General features: G+C 49.0%; 1 protein-coding gene across 1 annotated transcript in view; it reads right to left on the bottom strand.

Annotated features, from left to right (window-relative positions):
* WNT9A (Wnt family member 9A) overlaps positions 1-18713 on the bottom strand; it is a 55394-nt gene that overhangs the window by 3778 nt on the left and 32903 nt on the right. The window contains exons 2-3 of the mRNA XM_086467068.1: positions 14099-14358; positions 9806-10068 (exon numbers count right to left, since the gene is read on the bottom strand). Of these exons, the coding sequence (XP_086323194.1) occupies positions 9806-10068; positions 14099-14358 (523 nt within the window). The remainder of the gene's footprint in view (positions 1-9805; positions 10069-14098; positions 14359-18713) is intronic.

Genomic DNA, 18713 nt, shown 5'->3' with positions numbered 1-18713 from the left:
AAGAGCGTACAGAACACGTTTCAACACCGAGGGGAAAAAAAAAAAAAGCCTCACCCATACTGTCCCTTCTGTAAAGTCACATTTCACTGCTTGTCCAGAAGCGAGAGCTGAGTTCATGCGAAACAAAGGCCCTATACCTGATTTCACGCCCAGACCATCAGCAAACTGAGCAAAATTGCTGAGATACTTGCGAAAGGGCTGCACACTGCAGTCATTCATCAGTTCGGGCTTTTCGCAACCCTTCCACCTCCCCCAACCCACTCGCATCTGCTCCACCTGGAAAAGGAGACGACCACCATTGTACAGGAGATGGGAAAGCAAGAAGCCAACGGGAATTGGCTCAGCTGGTAGACACGCTCCTGTGCACAGGCTTGGCTGGATTTAGAGCTGGTTGGAGAAGGCACGGTCGTGAAACGCAGGAAGGGAACCTGAACACGGGGCTGTTGTTATCAGGAGTCACCTCTCCAGGGCTCAGTGGGAGAGGTGACATTACAGGTGCAGCATATCCAGGGCATCCACGTGGGGCTCATAGATGTGGCACAACACGTGTCGGAAATCCAGATCCGTATAGATTAGCAGCTAGTAGATGGCAGCAAACCTTCAGTCAGGAAAAGGCATGTAGGTTTAGGCACTTGAATCACACCATCCAGCCAGGGCTGAGCTCAGAGGCAGATATTTGAGTTCAAATGCCTACATTTCAGAAACACCTCTTAACTCCCATTTGACTCGGTGGAGCCAAAGCAGGCAGAGGATCCTGCAGTGAAGCAGACACCCGCACGCGCTCTGCTGAAAAGCTCTCCAGGCCCCACCGACTGTGCTAACCACATCTCTACCCGCTAACGGGAGCCTAGGGACCCGGCTCACACAGAGGCACCCCAGTTTAGATACCCTAACCTGTGAGCAGAATCCCACCCTCTAGGATGAACTCAGATGTCTAAATATCAGCACGTAGCATTATTTGAGGTACTGTAAAACATTGCTCTTCCCCCCCAGCTGCCCTGCCAGGAGCATAATGGTGCCTCAAAGGGTACTAATGCATATATTTAGGTAGATGAATCCTCCTCACCTTCTCTGAGCTCAAACACCAATGAACAAAGACCCTAACGAATCCCAGTCTGTTTTGTTTTTTTTCCTGGCTCACTTCTAGCTCCTTGTTAAGCAGTGGCTAGGACAGCTTAGATGTTGTGCATTGATGGATAATGACCAAAGCATAAAAGGTTTCCATTGTCCCCATCCACATGAATCCACCAGTTCATGAAATCCAGCATGTGGATTTTCATATGGCCACTGTGCAAGCGTGGTGCATCCAGCCACCCCATAAGCTTTCTCCTTGAAGGACAGGGAAGGGCTCAAGAACGTTATGAGGCAGCTATAGCGAAAATCCTAGAAAAATTTCTTCCCCAGGCAGCCTCCCCTGCTGCTGTCAGTCACGATGCAGCTACTCAAGGCAATGCATGATGGAGAACTGCTGCCTACGGGCCCCTAACCACCCACGAGCTAAAATGAATCTTGGCAAAGCCCTTCTGTTTCCCGTCTCATTCTCCAGCTTCCACAAAGACCTTCCTCCTCTTGTTGCAGGCTCCTGTCAGAGACACTTAAATCCACCTCATTCCTCCAGAAAGCAGAGCAAGACTTATCCAAGTCAGCAGGTTGCTTGGAGCAGCGTTAGAGAAACCTTTCCCAGCTGGGCCCTGGGACAAATGGGTAAAAGTCTAGGTCATGCTTTCAAACCTGGAGGGATTTCAGAATAGAATAACTTAGCTTTTATTACCAAAAAAAAAAGTCTAGGGTACACAAGGAAGAATAAGACTTTAACACAAGCTTACTTCAAGAGCTCCTGTTTTCTTTTCAAGGCACACCACAGTTCAGAGCCTGATCTACCTCCATCCTACACAACTTGAACCTCTCTTGAACACACATGGCATCACCTCTTATTTAATAATCATATTTCACCTACACCAAGGGAAGTGGCCACGTGTGTGCTTCTATCTTGTCACAGATGTGAAGCAAAACGTATTAGCTTAAACCCAAAGCACTGACCATTTCATGCAACCTATGGACAAGAACACCATAGCCACCGCACATCAGCAGAGTTGTGGTAACACCACAAGCGTGCATTCGAATCCTTACTGTGTTACATGCTGTAGAGAGCTTCTACCACGAAGGCAAAGTTGAACAAAGACAAGTAGTGGGTCAGGGATAGCACCACACATCGAAATTTTGTCCTCCCACTCTCCTCTGAACAACGACCTGCTCTGGCAGTCTCACAAATAGGAGACTTTGGGAGGAAAATAAAACATAGGAGACTCTGGGAGGAAAATAAAGCTCTTTGAGCAAATTAGTTTGACTTAAGAACGCAAACTCCCGTTGGTCTTGTCATGAGAATACCAAATAGTGACAAAGGCACAACAAGGAAAACAATTACGATAGAGCAAGACTGAACTGTCTTTACTGGCGCTCGCTGCTAAAAGGAAATTAGATAGCACTGCAGGACCGCCTGCCCAAATTTCTTTACAAGAGCCATAGGGAAAAGGGATCACAGCAGAGCATTGCTATGCAACATGTAATCCTTCCTCACAACAATGGTTTGCTACGAAGCTCAGACTAAGTGCCCCCGTAATGATCAGTCTCAGACATGCTGCAACACACAATTTCTCAGTGTTTTAGCTGAAACACTGAGGACAGATTCCCATTCATTCCCAGCTGGGTCACGGGGCTCTAGCAGTGGTTTTTCAGACAACTCTTGTCTGGGCAGCAGCAGTCCGAAGCGGACACGCAGACGTGGGAATTCCTCGGTTATAGCTCCGCTGTCGTCATGGCTGGTCTGCGGCTCCAAGGCTTCAAACCATTCGCTATGGTTTGGGGGAGAGGAGGGAGCAGATGAACCTCCTTAGAGTCAGCTCATCCAGCAAAAAACCTGCCCTCGTCTTGTCTTACTTCAGAAACGGCTTTGGGATGCTTCTTTACAAACCAAATCTCCTCCATCCTCTATATACATATCCCGTTTCAATTTAAATAGGCTTAGTTATTCTCTCAGCTCAAGTATTAATGTTTGTTTGGACAGCAGCCACAGTCCCCATTTCTTCACAGTGCCCAAGCCACTAGAAGACCAGACTTGTCCCTTAGCACCGGTCATTGCCGTTGGTTGAATCATAAAAGTTTCCCAGGCTGTTAGAAGTTCTTTTCTTTTTCCTTCTCTTTTTTTCTCCTATATCATTAAATAAAGCCCTTCTTTGGAGCCTTTTCTCAACCTGTTTTTTCAGAACAGTTTTCCCTTTCCGCTACCCTTTCTTCTTTAAAAATCTGAACACTCCTATTTTAGTGAAATATGAATTAATACACAAACACTTGAACACAGAATAACATAACCCTACTTTAAATAGAGAATTTTAGAAGAATATTTTCATCCCTTCAGTATTCTTAGCGTGCTTCACGTGCTGAGAAAGCTCCACATAAACAACGAACTGCAATTAACTTACGGGACACAGCAAGCAAGTTTTTCCAGAGTGTTGATTTCCAGGCCTTAGAAAGGCTTTGGCTGAGCCAATCTCAGCCTGAAAGAAGCGGGGGAAATCCAGAGAGCAAGCTGATGCATTCCTACCTGTCATAACCTGGAGCAGCTAATGCTAGCGGTGGCCCTGCAAACTGATCTGGACGTACAAAGTCAAGAGCTAGTCTCAGAGAGGCTGCTATTTGCTAGGTTTGGTTCGTACCTCGGTAAAAGCGCAATGCTGCATTTCCTCACTGCAAACACACCCCTAAAGGAACTGCCCAGAGGATGCATTATGTCTCTTTTTCCATGCACCAACTGTATTAGTAAGCTTGTACGGATTTGTCTCATCAAAAAGAGCAATTATTACACTTTTTGAGGGTGCAGAAAAACAGAGCAATTAGCATTTAAGCTTCCCTGTTTGACTGGCATGATGTTTGCAAGTAGGAACCACATGAGATGGGGTGGTCAGCGCTTGTAAACACTGTCTCTGCAACAGGCGACCAGGATGCAAGTCTCTGCTTTGCTACGCTTGTGTGTGACCTTTACTAAGTCACTTAATCTTTCTGGGTCTCAATTTCCCCTCCGTAAAATAGAGATACAGCACTGAAGAGGGTGGTATGCTCTGATAACATGTTATGTGATAGCTCATGAAGTTCCTCAGACAGATGATAGCTGGGCAAACATCTACCTGATATGGAGAGTCCGTCTCTAGTGCAGGAGGCACGCTCAGCCCTCGAGATAGATCCCTGCCAGCACCGCCTAAGGGGAAAAGGCATTCCTCGCATGGACTTCCAAAACAAGCAAGTCAGCAGCAAGGAAAAGTCCATGCAACTCCCACTACCCTCTCCAGAGCATCCCATATAGCTTCAGAGGCGCAGGCATAACGTGCCTCAGGATGGGTCTGGACTTGAAACCTACAGCAACGGGGGTGACAAGGACCCTCCAGAAACACGCGCCCACTCTGTACAGACCAAAACATACGGGCTGATACTGTGCGAAAACAATTAAGGAAGCCTCATGAAGGGAACCAGTTTCAAAGGGGGATATTGCCCAAAAAGAGACCTTTTGGGGGGCAAGAAATTTTCTTGTTCTCTATTTCTGCCCTTGCATGGTTTTGCACTAAACCCTCTTGGCTCTCAAGGAGACTGTGGTTGCACCCCTGACTTCAGGGTCCTGAAGACAAAGGCTTGTGTCCCTCCTTCTGGAAAGACAAAGGGAAAACAGAATTGAGAACATGACAACTATTTTTTTTTTCCTTGGGTAACAGCAGCCCCCTTTAATAGTGCCTCTTGGATCTGTAAGACATGCTTGACCAGACATACCTCTGGAAGAGGTCAGCACTCCTGGGATTAAGAAACTTAGCAACGCTCCAGAGAGGGAGTTGGAAAGTCATGTTTAATGATACTTTGCTGAGAAACTGGGCAAATTTAATTAAAACATCACTTACTCAAGCCCAGTGGAACTAATTGAGTGCTCTAATATTCCAACTTTTCATTAATGGGTTACAAAAGAGGGCTGCACTTGTGTGTACAAGGAGGGAAAAAAGGGGGGAGGATATAGAGAAGACAGCTTTAGCAAGGCTGCCTGTGTTGCATTTAATATAACCAAGAAACTTCATTGCCGGCAACGGAGCTTTAATACAGTTGACTTCTCTCACCACCGCCACCCCCCATCCCCTTGACACATACACACATCTCCCCCCAACACACACCCTCTCCACCCAAGACCCCTCTGAAAGAATAGCTGAATGAGTGAGAGTAGATTTGGCAAAGGAAGGGGAATTGCTTTTTTAATAAGTAGTCTATTCAGAGCTCCTACTTTTCAATAAAGAGAAGGCTGGAGAAGTCCTGGTCTAATTACCTCATCCTCACACCAGACAAGCTCACTCTTTCATTAGCGATTGAGGTCATATCATATAACTTTGTGAGCCGTCATGGGCACAACATGTTTAGTGCTTATTTCATTGGTGGCAGCAAAATTACAGTCAGCCCATCAAGGTTGTAAAAAACAGAAGTAAAATAATAACTAAATGAGAACGTCTACCAAGAGACAGTAAAACTAGGCGGGATAGGATAATGTCACACTCGCAGAAATACGCAGATTGTTTGCTACTGTGACACCATGGAGAACCTGTCATGCGGACCAGGAGGGTATAGGGTTGGTTGCCAAATCAGTCAATTAAGCACAGGTCCTTTTTTTGCTGGGTCTCAAGGGACTATTTATACATTTTGCCATGGTTGGGAATAATTAGATAGGAAGGATTATATGTTGTTAAGAAGAAGCAAGAGACCACCAAGCTTGTGCTATATCTTTAACAGATATCCCTCTACTCCCTCAGCGAGCACACGCATGCACATCCATACATACACTAAGTACACCAACAGAGGCTGGCACTGCAGCAAGCTCCTGTCGCAAAACAAAGTCCTGGGAAAGAAAGTCTCTTTGTCCATTCTCAGCCCAGTTCAAAGGGTTTGGTTCGTGCACATGTGGCTTCGCTAATAGACCTAAAATCTGCAGTTTACTGAAAGGAAAAACACAGCAGGTGCTGAGCAGGAATTCAGGAGAGCTGGCTTCGGTCTCCTGCTCCATCGTCAGCTTGCTGCACAACCTTGGGAAAGGCATTCAGTTTGCATCTCAGCTCCTGCTTGAAATGGCTATAATCATCTTTTTGGAACTCACAGGGACACTGAACACATTAGAGGTCGTAAGGGCATCTTAGTTACCTAGGAAGCGCTCCAGTTCAAAATTGTTCAGTTCCAAAACGGCCTTGATTTGTGCCATCCGCACTCCTCCTCACATGAAATCAAATACATAGGAGTTCTTGTTCAAATAACCAAACTAGGTTAGTTCAAAGCGGTTTCAGACTGTCACAGCCATTAGCATCTCCTGCGACTCAATGGCTGGCAAGTCTATATGGCAGCAGTTAGTTGACGGGCAGCTTCTTTGTAGAAAGATGAGCAGGTAGAAGAAACATGCTGCATTACGTATTTAACCCACTACCTTCATCAAGGAAAATAGCAATAAATTCAGCAAGGGAACCTAATACTGCCTGCTGAGCATCTCTCATCCTCCACCAATGCTGAACTTGCAGTGGGGCCAGGAGCAAGCAAGTAAACGGAACCTCATATTAATCTACACCCAAGTGTAAGCAATGTCCGAAACAATCCATCAACCACCCCAAGATGATCAATGCTCAGGCTTCAAAACCAGCTTCAATATTTTGAAATCTGAAGCAAGTGCTGCAAGTTTTGACCTTGCAATTACAAAGCCAGCCTGGGTCCTCATGACCTCTGACTCAAACATCTCGGATCATCATCTTAATGACACCATATTGTGCCAGTGGTTTGGGTCCACATATCCTGACAATATACAGATACGTTCTCCTGATCTTGAGCCACCATCCTCCTAAAAGCTTCCTCCTCAACGTGCAGTTCGCTCGTTCTCTGCCTGCCTTCATGGAGGTGTTGTGAATCTGGTGGGCTGCTTGGCTCGCCTTTCAACCAGACTATGGTACAATTATTCCAGGAGCATAAACAGAGAAGTCATTTCAACCACTGCTGCAAATAGGCAAGGAAAGCTGTCAGACAGCAATACCAACGCGACAGACACGGCGTGGGTGGACAAAAATAGGAACACCGGATCACTGACCTGCAGCAAAGGTCTTGGACTTGGATTGCCATGAGGGCGCTCAGTGTCTGGACAGTCACAACTGTTACTCAGCTGTTTAGCTGCAGATATTACTAGTGCTTAGAAACCACTGCCAATGACCAGAGCCTGACCTATGCCAAGTAAAATGGAGGCAGAGGATGCAAGAGTGTCCCTGACATCTCCCCTTGCCCTGGAAACTAACTCACAGTGGGATCAGGACAAAAAAAAAGGGCAGGAAGAAAGGGGAGATTCACTCCCTCCAGCTCATCCTTGGAGTTCATTTAGCTCACAGTCACATAGATAGCGTAGAGCAGAGGTGACAGGTAAGCACACCTAACCTAAACCAAAGACTGGCTCTCAGCCACATGGGCATCCTGACTGCAGCTACTGGGGTGGAAAACACTGGGAGCTAGGTCAAATCCCTTGGGCAAGTTTTTTAGCCCCACCACTGTTGGAAGGGAGCTATTCCTGGAGTTACAAGAACGTGTGTCAACGGCACCTAAAGCCACAGCCTTGTAGGTTCTGATGAGACTGTACTGTATGGCACTGGAAAGGGAGGAGAGCTGAGACATCTCACAGCAGCCTCCAGCATGAAATCAGCCTCTGTGGACCACCTTCTCCATTTTCAGTCCCATCTGCTACTCAGTCAGCTCCAAAGAGCTGGGACAGGCTCTCGGGAACAACCGACCACAAGGAATTAAAACAAATTTCATCACCCTGCAAAGCCTGTTTCACACGCCAAAGAGCTGCAACAGGAGTTCAGAGGCACTGAGCTTTTAATCCAGAAGCAGAAAAGCTGTCAGCCAAAGCCAGACACCAGCTAAATCCAGGATATTTCTAATCCTGATCTCAGCACTGTCTAGGAGCATCTGGCGGTGGGGAGAGGGGGAGACTTTTTGCTGGCCGGCACTCGCTGGTGGCATTCTCCGATGCCCCAACTCTGTCACGAGGAATGACATTTTATGCATTTGCACAGGAACAACTGAGCTGGGGTGGCGATTCCTAGAATGCACAACTGGCTGGGCTGCATTTGCCCGGGAAACTGGAGACTCAGGTCCCCCATCCCAGCCTCAACCCTCCATCCAATCACACGGACAATAACAAGGCTCGCAGGCTATTTATAGCCTTACAGTATGTCCCCCTCCGAGGTTGGCGCAATGAAACACTGATCCTAGGCACCTGTGCTGGCCAATCTGAGGGATTTTCGTGTTGGAGCAACCCTAGGCTAGGTACAGCCAAGCAGATTACGGGAGAAGGTGGAAAGCCCCTTCCTTTCCCCTCTCTTGCTGGGATGGCCCAGCAATTGCAGATGCTTTGTGCTTTACATCAGTCCTGCAGCGAGGCCCCCCAGGCAGGAGGGTAAACCCTTGTGGAAAGAATATGGGGTGAAGAGCAGAAAGGCCTCCACAGCAGAGAGGATAAGGATGGGAAGAGGGGGGGAAAAAAAAAAAAAAAGGAAAAAAGGGACCATACACCCAAGCAGTATCAGCTGCAAATCCAGCAGCTTCTAGGTGACGTGGAAGGCTTCTGCCAGAAAACAAGGCTGAAGGGACTTTTGGGACTGAGGTCAGACAGAGAATAATATCTCCACCCTGGTTCCCCGCCAGGTGTTTGTCCAGCCAGTTTTAAAGAGACCTGGCTATAGAGATGATAGACTGTCTGTGCCTTACTGAACTGCTGAGAGAAAAGCATCCCTCAGCCTGTGTTGTGGCAGCATAAATCCCTTCCTCCTTGTCCTACGTCACGTAAGCCTGAAGGACCTGTCTTTCCACCCCTTTGTAGGGTAAGACCCTGTCCCGGTTTTCAACTCAGGGATAGAGTTAATTTTCTTCCTACTAGCACTGGTACAGGGCTGTTTTGGATTTAGCATGAGAATAATGTTGATAACACACGGATGTTTTAGCTGCTGCTGAGTAGTGCTTATCCTAAGTCAAGGACTTTTCAGTTTCCCATGTTCTGCCAGTGAGGAGGTGCACAAGAAGCCAGGAGGGAGCAGGGCCAGGATGTCTGACCTGAACTAGCCAAGGGGATATTCCATACCATAGGATGTCCTGCTCAGTATATAAACTGGAGGAGCTGGCCAGGGAGAGCCTCGTCACTGCTTGGGGACTGGCTGGGTATCGGGCAGCAGGTGGTGAGCAATCGGATCGCGCATCCCTTGCCTTTCTTGGATTCCATTTCTCTCTCTTTGTTATCTTCCTGTTCATTCCAATTATTGTTGTATTTTATTTCAATTGTTAAACTGTTCTTATCTCAACCCACATGTTTTACTTGTTTTTTTTTCCTGATTCTCCTCCCCATCCCACCGTGGCGGGGGAGGAGTGAGCGAGCAGCTGCGTGGTGCTTAGTTGCTGGCTGGGGTTAAACCACAACAGACCCTCTCCTCCCTGTGGAAAGCCAGCAATCTTTGTCCCCACCTCATGTTTTCTAGGCCGGCACAGTCCCGTTTCTTTCCCTCTTGTCCCCCCTCCAACAGTTTTTTGCACAACTCTTGAGGCACGGTGACAAAACCACGGCGGAGTCCCGTAACTGAGATTTCACCCCTCCAGCAGAAGGATCACGCCACGCCTTTTGCACCCAACTCTCCCGTTTCCACACCCAAACGCAGCACCTCACCGCCCCCACAACGGCGCCAACCCCCACCCTGAGCAGCCTGCAACGCACCTTCATGCCCACAAGGTTGTTGTGGAAGTCCACCCTGGCTCGCAGGTCCTTGTTGGGCTTCCTCCCCAGGAACTCCTTGACAAACTTGTTGCTGTACTTCAGGTTGTCGCCGCAGCCGCCCCACTGCCAAGCCTCACGGTTCTCCAGGTCAGGGGCCTCGTCGCAGGTGCAACGCTCCATCCGCCCCGCGCTGCAGGCCTTGGCCATGGCGTGCGTCAGCCCCGCGGAGGAGATGGCGTACAAGAAGGCTGTCTCCTTAAAACCTGCAGGAGAGAGGAGCAGGAGGCTGTAATTGCATTGGAAACAAGGGTTTAAAAAAAGGGAAAAAAAAAAAAGGAAACGAGGCAAAACCTGTTGTGAGAAGAGTTTGAGCGACGCCAAAGTACGCCAAGCTCCACACACATCACTGAGGGTGGAGAGTGCGCAACAGAGGGCAAGGAATGATGGATAGAGGTGGGACAAGCCAGGATTCAAGACTGCAAATGAAATCTGGCCAGCTCTGTGGCTGTCACTCCGCAGACAGCCTCTGCCTGAAAACAGAAAGAGGTGAGCAAGAGCCAGACAGACCACGGACATACCGTCACCATGGTACAGCAATACCAAGGGGACACCAAATAGCAGGAACCCAGCATAGACTTCCAGTCTGGTGGGTAAAAACCAGGAGTGCTCCTTGTTCTTTTGTCTCCCCTTGAAAAAAAACTGGGTCCTACTCCAGTTCCACGAAATTGTTAACTGAAGGCACCCGAGGGCTGGGAAGCTCACGGTAGCCAGCCCGTTGCCCACCATGGCACGTCACCCAAATGCTTCAAAAAGCAGTTTATACCTCCAACCTTTCACACAAAACCCCTTTTTTACACCTCCATGTTCACCTGAAGGGATGCAATAGCATCCATGCCCCCGATAGGTAAACTGAGGCCCAGAAAGACCCACGATTTCAATCAAATGATAAAAGCTAGAAATAAAAAGCAAACATGCCAGTATTTATAGCTCCTCATTCTCCGGCTATGGAAGCCATAAACGACTGCATATTTGAGATGCAATTCCAGAACAGCTTTGGACCCGACTCAAGAAATCCCCCACTCAAAAATAACATAAGTGGATGGTGACAGTAGTGGATATATCTGTGAGCTGGTGTGTCAACCAAGGACATGCAGAGACACTGCCAGGTCATTTTTGGAACTGTTCCTTAGGAGGTTCATGGTAGTCCAAGCAAGCTCATGGTGCACTACCCTGGACCATCCCCAGAGCCTGCCTTCCCAAACTACTCCCAGGTGAATGATGTTGAACTTCAGCAGAAGACTGATGAAAATGAAGTCCAGGAGACTGGGGTTCAGTCCTCCCAAGGGGGCCAACTCAAACCAGGTTGTGGTAGGAATTGTCCAACCATTCTGCTGCTCACCTGGAAAAGAAAAGCAGGAACCTTTCTCTCACTGGCAGGAAGGTTAAAATAAAAAAGGCTCAACTCCACACTCACTAAGGACATCATGAAGAGCAGTCAGGGTTGAGAAACCAGATTTGGGGGGTTTCTGCCTCTTTGTTTTCTCCCTGAAGTTAGCCCATGTCCTCTGGTGCCCGAGAAATGTCTTCAGCATTGCAAACTCTCTCATTGGGAGTAGCAGGAGAATTCTTTACTTAAGTCACACAATAAAACCTCATGCATATGCCAACCACCGAACTTCTCTGGGTAGAAAATGCCTTCTAAGCTGCTTTCATCTTTTGTAGGTTAGTTCAGCTTTTTCTAGGTTACACCCTAGGTCAGACTGCCCACATGCCTGTCAGAGGGATGCCACTGCTGGAGACAGATGCTCCCAAGCCTCCATGCTCCTGGATTGTAGAACTGGCCTCTTGCCACCACTGCTACTTGTGCTACCCAAATGGAGAGGTACCAGTGTGCCAACAGAAAGCCCTCGATGGAATAGGGCATGTAAACCCTCCTCTGAGTCTGAGACACCGTAATCAGCAGCAAACAACCTGGATATGGGCCGGTACAGTAGACAGCCCAAATCTCCAACCTGCTTGAAGGCCTCCTGGCTTGGAGCACTGAATTCAGAGTGGTTGTGAAATCTCAGCGGAAAGTCAGTGCCGTGCAACCACAATGCACACCAGGTTTCACAGAGAGCCAGGAGGAATGGTTCCTTTGCCAGGTTCTCCCCCCACCCCCCTCCTCCATCAACATCCCCATCAGCTTCGTCTCTACTCCTCCCATTCTCCATCACTGAAAGCTTCACAAATTCCCAGTGCCCATCAGCACGGGTATCATCTCACCCACAGGCAGCTCAGGCGGCTTCCAAGCAAGTCCATGTGACATTTGGCTCTGGCCAGATTTAAAGCCATCTCTGCCACGCACTATTTGATTGCACCAAGATAGTTTGTAACAAGATAATGAGCTTTAAATCAATGCAGGCATTCTAACCCCCAGCGCATCGACAGCCTGCCGGCCGCAGCGATCCTGTTTCAGCCATTTCCAAAATTGTTCGCGAGTATCCAAAGAGGATAACGAGCCCCTTAAACAATCCCCCGTTATTTTAAGAATAAAAGGGCTGCATCAGCCCAAGTTGCAAAGCAGCAGCCAGGCTGTTCTGGTGGCCAAGTGTAAAAACGGAGGGAGAAATTTTTCTTAAGTGAAATGTGGGGGGGGGGGGGTTGGGGCTGTTTTTTAATTTTTTTTCCCCTCTCCTTAAAAAGCTGCGATGGTCCTAGAGGACAGGAAGCAAGCCCACACTGACACGTTTGAAGAGCTGTGTCTTGGTGGGTGATACATATGCCCCTTTGCCCTGGGGTATCACTTGCTGCAATGCTGAACCAGGAACCAGCAGCTCCCGGAGAGGAGGAGGAAGATTTACAGGGCAGTGTGTTACGCTGCAGGAACAACTTCGGAAGGATTTACAGCATCGGTGGAGGGCAGAGATGTTTCAGGGGCATAAAACATGGAAGAATGAGACAGCAGGCAGAGCCTTGCAGCCCTCAGAGCTACCATTTATTACACGGGGTCCTGACAAGGAGAGGGGGGGTGTTTCCCGATGGCTTTTTAAGGCAGCTCCACTCCAAGGCTGCTTTGAAATGCCCCTTGCCCAGGGCTGCCCACGGGGACAGGCACGTCTGAAGGAACAAGCTGTGGCCTCCAGGTGTCAGCATGAGAAAGTGCTTGGCTCCCCCAAGGCGCCACTAATCCAGGGACTCCTCTGGCATGCGGGGATATTTTTAAACGTCTTGCAGCTCTGGCTGGACCTCTTGGGTTTCATAAGGACTTTCCTTGTTTCCACTGCAGTCAGTGACACTGCGTTAGTTAAGCCCCAGCACTTCTGAATTCCTCCTTCTCGCTAATTAGCGAGAGCACGCTTTGCAAACCTCTGCTCTTGTCTTTGAGCACACCGGACCCTGGGTTTCTAGGTCCAGCTCCATCACTGAGCGTGGGACTTTCTGGAAGTCACTAAATCCCTCGAGATCCATGCAAGGTATCTGTACAACGGTCCTGCTGCACTGTTAGCTGCAGTCCAGAAATAAGAACTAGATTTTACTCAGAGGGTGCAGGGAACCGGACTATGAGGTAGCTCAAAGGAAGGAGAAAAAACTACCACCTGCTCTTCCAATAATGTCTCTCAGCTTCTGGTCATCTCCACCTGAACAGCTGGGAAGGAGTGTGGGAATTACCCACTGCTCACATCCAGGCAGCTTTTCCCTGGGTAGAGCAGTACCAGGACACAAACACTGGCACATTTTGCCCTGCACTGCAATAGATCTTCCCTTGCCCCCACTAACAGGACAGCACAGAACAGTCTGTTTTGCCATATTTCCCTTAACAAGGCGTTTTCTCAACTTCTTTCCTCAAAGGTTGACATAATAAATAGGAAAAAAAAAAAACCAAAAAAACAAAAAACAACAACAGCAGGGACAGCTTTGGGAACTTCAACATCTTCCCCTCCAGCAACAGCTCAACTTCCAGCAGAAGTGATGAGCAACCATAGCTGCTGGCTGCAGACACGTGCACAAACATCTCCAGCCTCCCAGGACAGGACCCGTGGCCAGCAATGGGAAGCAGGCAGGGGTTGCTTCACTAGTACAAGCACAGAGATCACCACCAGGAGCACATCCTTTGCCTGCTGTGTCCTTCCATGGACAAGCTGAGCCTGGCTTGGTGTTTACCTTCTACAAGTTTTTTGGACCTCTGGGGAGGTAGCGACCCACCACTGGCAGAAAACACACCGGGATGACGACCACTCTGCAAAATGGCAGGGAAGCTGAAGTGTGCAGGGGGTGCCAGCACCCCCAACCAAGACCCCCCACCCCACTCACCTCTTTTTAGCAAGCTGGCCCGGTAGCGACCCTCCAGGGTGCAGTTCCAGCGCTCGAAGCGAAACTGGTACTGGCACTCCAGGGCACTCATGCTGATCGCCTCCATCAGGGTCTCGGCCACGCCGGGGTCCCGCCGGCACATCCTGCGCTGCTTCTTCTCCAGCTTCAGGCGGTCACAGACTTTGTAGTGGGCTTTGATGGCAGCTTCCTCCATTTCTGAGGTCAGAGGGAGGATGGTCAGGGGCTCGTTCCCTGTCAGCCTGCAGAGGAACAGAGGGGCACAGCAGTGAGGAGAGAGAAATACAGCCTATGGTAGAAATGGGGGCCATGGTGGGATCGGGCTCTCCCTAGACGAGCACCCATGTGGTCTCGCTGATGTCTGGACAAGGAGTGATTTTTACAGCAAGGCAGTGTGTGTGTGCAAGGTGGAAGCAAGAGAAGGGCAAGAAGCCCTATTTGGATTTCTGTTTTCTACCAGCTCTCACAGAGCTTGTTTGGACATAAGACCTTAGCGATCTCCACCACAGGACTGTGGTGAAAACTAACACAGGAAAGGAATAATTGAAGGCACCCAACTGCATGAGCTTGGGAAAGTAGCGAAAATACAAGAGCGCTCCAGTCATTCTCCTGTGCACAAAAAGATCATTTTAACACATCAAGCAGAGCCAGAACGGGCTTAGGAAGGGATAGAGGATGATCCGTCCCACCAAACCCCAAGAGACACGCTGAGAAAGCACGTACAGCCGCTGTGCCCTCAGAAGAGATCCTGACATAAAGCCCAGCGAGCCAGCGCCCGAGAGCAGGGTACGCTTTCCAGGCAATACTGCCAAAAGCTTTCACAAGACAGAACAAGCTCAGAACCTAAAAAAAAAAAAACGACCCGAAGAAATTCGCGTCCTATTGCCTTCTCCCCTCCCCTGCCTTCTCCGAGCACAAGGTCCTCGACTCGTACAATGCGCAACCAAAGCAGCCAGCGCGCTGTTCCCAGTGTCAAGTGACGAGCTGCTGGAAAAGGACCAGGCTGGCATCAGCCCCAGGGAGCAGAGAGGCCACAGGAACATCTGCTGGGCTCATGAGCGGTTTGTTGGCCAGGCTGCCCGCACCCCACTCTCCTGGCTCTGCCCTTTTTCCGGCCAGGTGCCAGTCCACGCAGTCAATGGGAATCACTATGCAGGGTTTCGAAGGACCTGAATACACGTTTCCCCAGCCAAAAAGGAAGAATTGCTTAAAGCCAGAATTGAAAACACGCTGGAACATTGCAATCCTGCAGAGGCGAGCACGGGGATGGGTCGCAGGCGCAGACGTCTCCATCGCTGCGGGACCCCCGGGGGAAACGGGGCGATGGCACGGGAGGGGAGCACACGCTCACCCCCTTCGCTGAGCGCAGATGGATCCTGGAAACCCTTTAAAACCCCACCCGTCCTGCCAGAGTAGTGATTTGTTGTTTCTTTTTTTAATGAGGATTTCTCTCTAACCGGTGGGATGCATCCTGCCAGGAGGCACAGTCCCCCAGGGCAAGCAGCTAGGACGCTTTAAGTCCCAAACCTCCTTGCACAATGGGCTCAAAATCCTGACCTGAGCCACAGCCAGCAACATCCACTACGGATCCAATCATTATTGATGATTGGACGAGGTGATTTAATGTCAAATATCTAAAGGAGGGAGAAAAAACAATGGCTGGGTACGGATTTTTAGGAAAACCAAGAGATGGGTAGGGAAATGTTCTCCTTCAGTTACCTCCAAAAGTATTAGGATTTCCAGAAAAAAAATGCAACGGTAAAAATGAAGGGTCAGAGTGATTTGTGGGAAACACGGAAAACTAGTATAACCCAGTGTAAGTTTCCCCAAAGAACAGTTTTTTCCCCAAATTCTGCTCCCCCAAAGTGATAAAAGCATCCAAAAGGCCAAACAGCAAGCCCCACCTGAAGCACTGCGAAATGTTAACCCTTATGTTGTTGCTCTGTTTCAGCTGGGACAGGGTGTGGACTTGGTCTCGACTGCTCCCCAAGGAGACGGGACATCACCCAGCCCTGGGGCCTCATTAAGCAAAGCTCTGAGCAGGCTTGTTCAGGAGAAAGGAGGCTTGATCTGAGCTTCATAGTAGTAAAGACTTGTAACAAAAATCTCCAGGGCATTCGTTCCTGGCCTTCATCAATACTTCTGCTCTGAAGGTTCATTCCTGCAAGCCTCCTTAGCTGGCGCAAGAGATATCCCCAGCTGGCAGAGAAGGGAGGCATAAAAGCATTTTCTACAGCTCCCCAATTTACCTTTCCAATTGAGCAAGTATTGTTCAGCTGAATGTCCTGGAAAACGTAAACTCCAAGTATCATGTAGCAGATGGCTATCGCAGTGAGGAGGGATACAGGAATTGATCCTACGGCCAAGATTTCTGCAGAGCAATGGGTGATTTTGAACCCCTCCCCTCTAGCGCTTGGCTTTGAGATACTTCAAAGTGTGGTTTCCCGCAGATCAGCCTCGCAAAACGTGCCGATAGCACAGCCCAATTGCATGTATCTCCAATAAAAGTCACTTAAATAAAGATAAAGAGCCAGGGATAGCGAGAAGGTAGAAAATGGGATAGGTAGAAAATAGGATTCACAATGCCAGAGGACAGGCCTCCAGCAGCCACTTAGAACTAGTGGATGGAAAGTCCTGGGAAACAATAGCAAACCGAAGCATTAAATGGACTAATTGTCAGCAACGTCCACTTTCATTACTCTGTGGAAAAGGCTCAGACAGGAGTACACCAGCTCTGATATCTGGGAAACGTGGGTATAATGGCCACAACGAGCTGAGAAAGCTGGGCCAGCAGACACCCACCTCACCCCTTCCCGAGAAGACAACCCAAAGACAAGACACCAACACGATGTCCTATAGAGAAGGCAGAATATCACCTTTTTCCACCTCCTGTTTCCTGATCCAGCTCTGCCCTGTCCTCACCCATTGGAGAAAAGGGGACGTGAAAGTCCAAACTGGTGAAAAACAAGCCATGCAATGCACATCCCAACCAGACCCGTCCATCACTGCCTGGCTTATTGCTCAGACTAATTTCACTGGCTTTCAAGCTGGTGTGAAGCGAAGCAAAGCAAAGCCAGCGAATTCAGAAAACACCTCCGGGACAAGACAAGGAGACAATTTAGGGGGAAGGGTTTTTTTTCCTAGCCAACAAGCAATGAAAGTCTTTCAGGTGAAGACCTCCCTAAGCAAAAGCAGCACATGTGCATGCACACATGCATTTTCTTCCCTCCCCAGCACGGGATGCGTGCCCGTTTCAGCAGGGGGGACTGATGCAGCACCCTCAGCTCCACACACACACACACGTTCCAGCAGCCCCAGGAAGAGGGGTGAGGTGGCACTTTTCAGAGCGTGGCATCAATCATAAACAAGCACAGGCAGAGCCAGGGAGAGCTGGTGCCCCCACCTGAAACGCTGCCTTGGAGCTGCCACTGCATGGAACCTTTATAATCCTATAAAGCCCTTTTATGCAACCTAGGCTGAGTGAGGTCCTGTAAGGCAACGGTGTCAGAGTCGGATGCTTTCTCAGCTCCTCACAAAGACTGGGCTGTTCCTTCCAAGAAAATTTTTGGGGAATTTATACGCACCTGGCCCACAACTGTTATGATTAAACCGCCCTCTGTGCAATTGTGTGATTTTGAATCGAGGGGCATGAGCACGAGATGAAGGTGCATTTTCCACTAGGAACCTGGAGAGAAACCAAACAGCTCATTGCACACAACCCAGGAAACTTCAACCCTGTGGAAGTTAACTCTGGCCTCTAGGAGAGCAACATGAATCTACAAAGTCAAGAGCCTGTTTCTCCTTCAGACTTTGACCTAATCTTCTGTGTGCCTTGCCTGACTTCTGCTCTGCGTGGCACACTTGCACTGTCCAGACCTCAGGAAGGACCTGGTTGCTCAGCACCATACCCACCTAACTGAGAGGAAACATCACGTGCAACATCATTTGAACCATTCTCCTTCCAGTTCAATCTACCACTAGTTTGAAGCCAGGAAACCAGAAGGTTTATTATCACCAGATGTAAACAGCAAGACCTATCCAGTTTGCACATGCATTACTGCTGGCATCTGGCTGCCTCGGTTGCGAGCTTCATGTCAAACACTGCTAATTGATTTGCTTTCCTGGAGTTCAGACTCCAATCACCCAGGCTTGTGAGAGATCCCCTGCCACCGCACAACTCGCACCGATAGCTGGGTAGCCAAGCATTATCTGTAGCACCAAGGAATTATTTCCCTTCTAGAGAGGCAACTCAAGATGGGTCCTCCTTTCAGCTCATCCCAGAAGTCAAGAGTTTTTATTGCCTCGTCAACTCACTCTTTCATCAGTTTCCTTGTATTTTCCCTTGTTTAACTGGGGATTTTCCTGATGACAATTTGAGAGGGATGAGGCAGAAGTAAGGCGCCTGCACAGACCTGCGAGCACACTCTCGTTTTTGACATGCTCAAGAGTTTCCTTTGCAAGTGCTGCCAGAGACACGAGCCAAGGTGAGCTGCTTTCCTGCAAGAAAGCACCTCTGCCATACCCCCCTGGAATGACAGGCCTGCTGAAATATTGCATTCCTAACCCGGCACTTCCTTCTCTGTTGGGAGATTTATCT

This window comes from Leptosomus discolor, chromosome 6 (assembly GCF_034619465.1).
Source record: "Leptosomus discolor isolate bLepDis1 chromosome 6, bLepDis1.hap2, whole genome shotgun sequence".
Taxonomy (NCBI): domain Eukaryota; kingdom Metazoa; phylum Chordata; class Aves; order Leptosomiformes; family Leptosomidae; genus Leptosomus; species Leptosomus discolor.
Note: the sequence above shows the minus strand (reverse complement) of the source record. Positions and strands in the feature narration are given on the sequence as shown.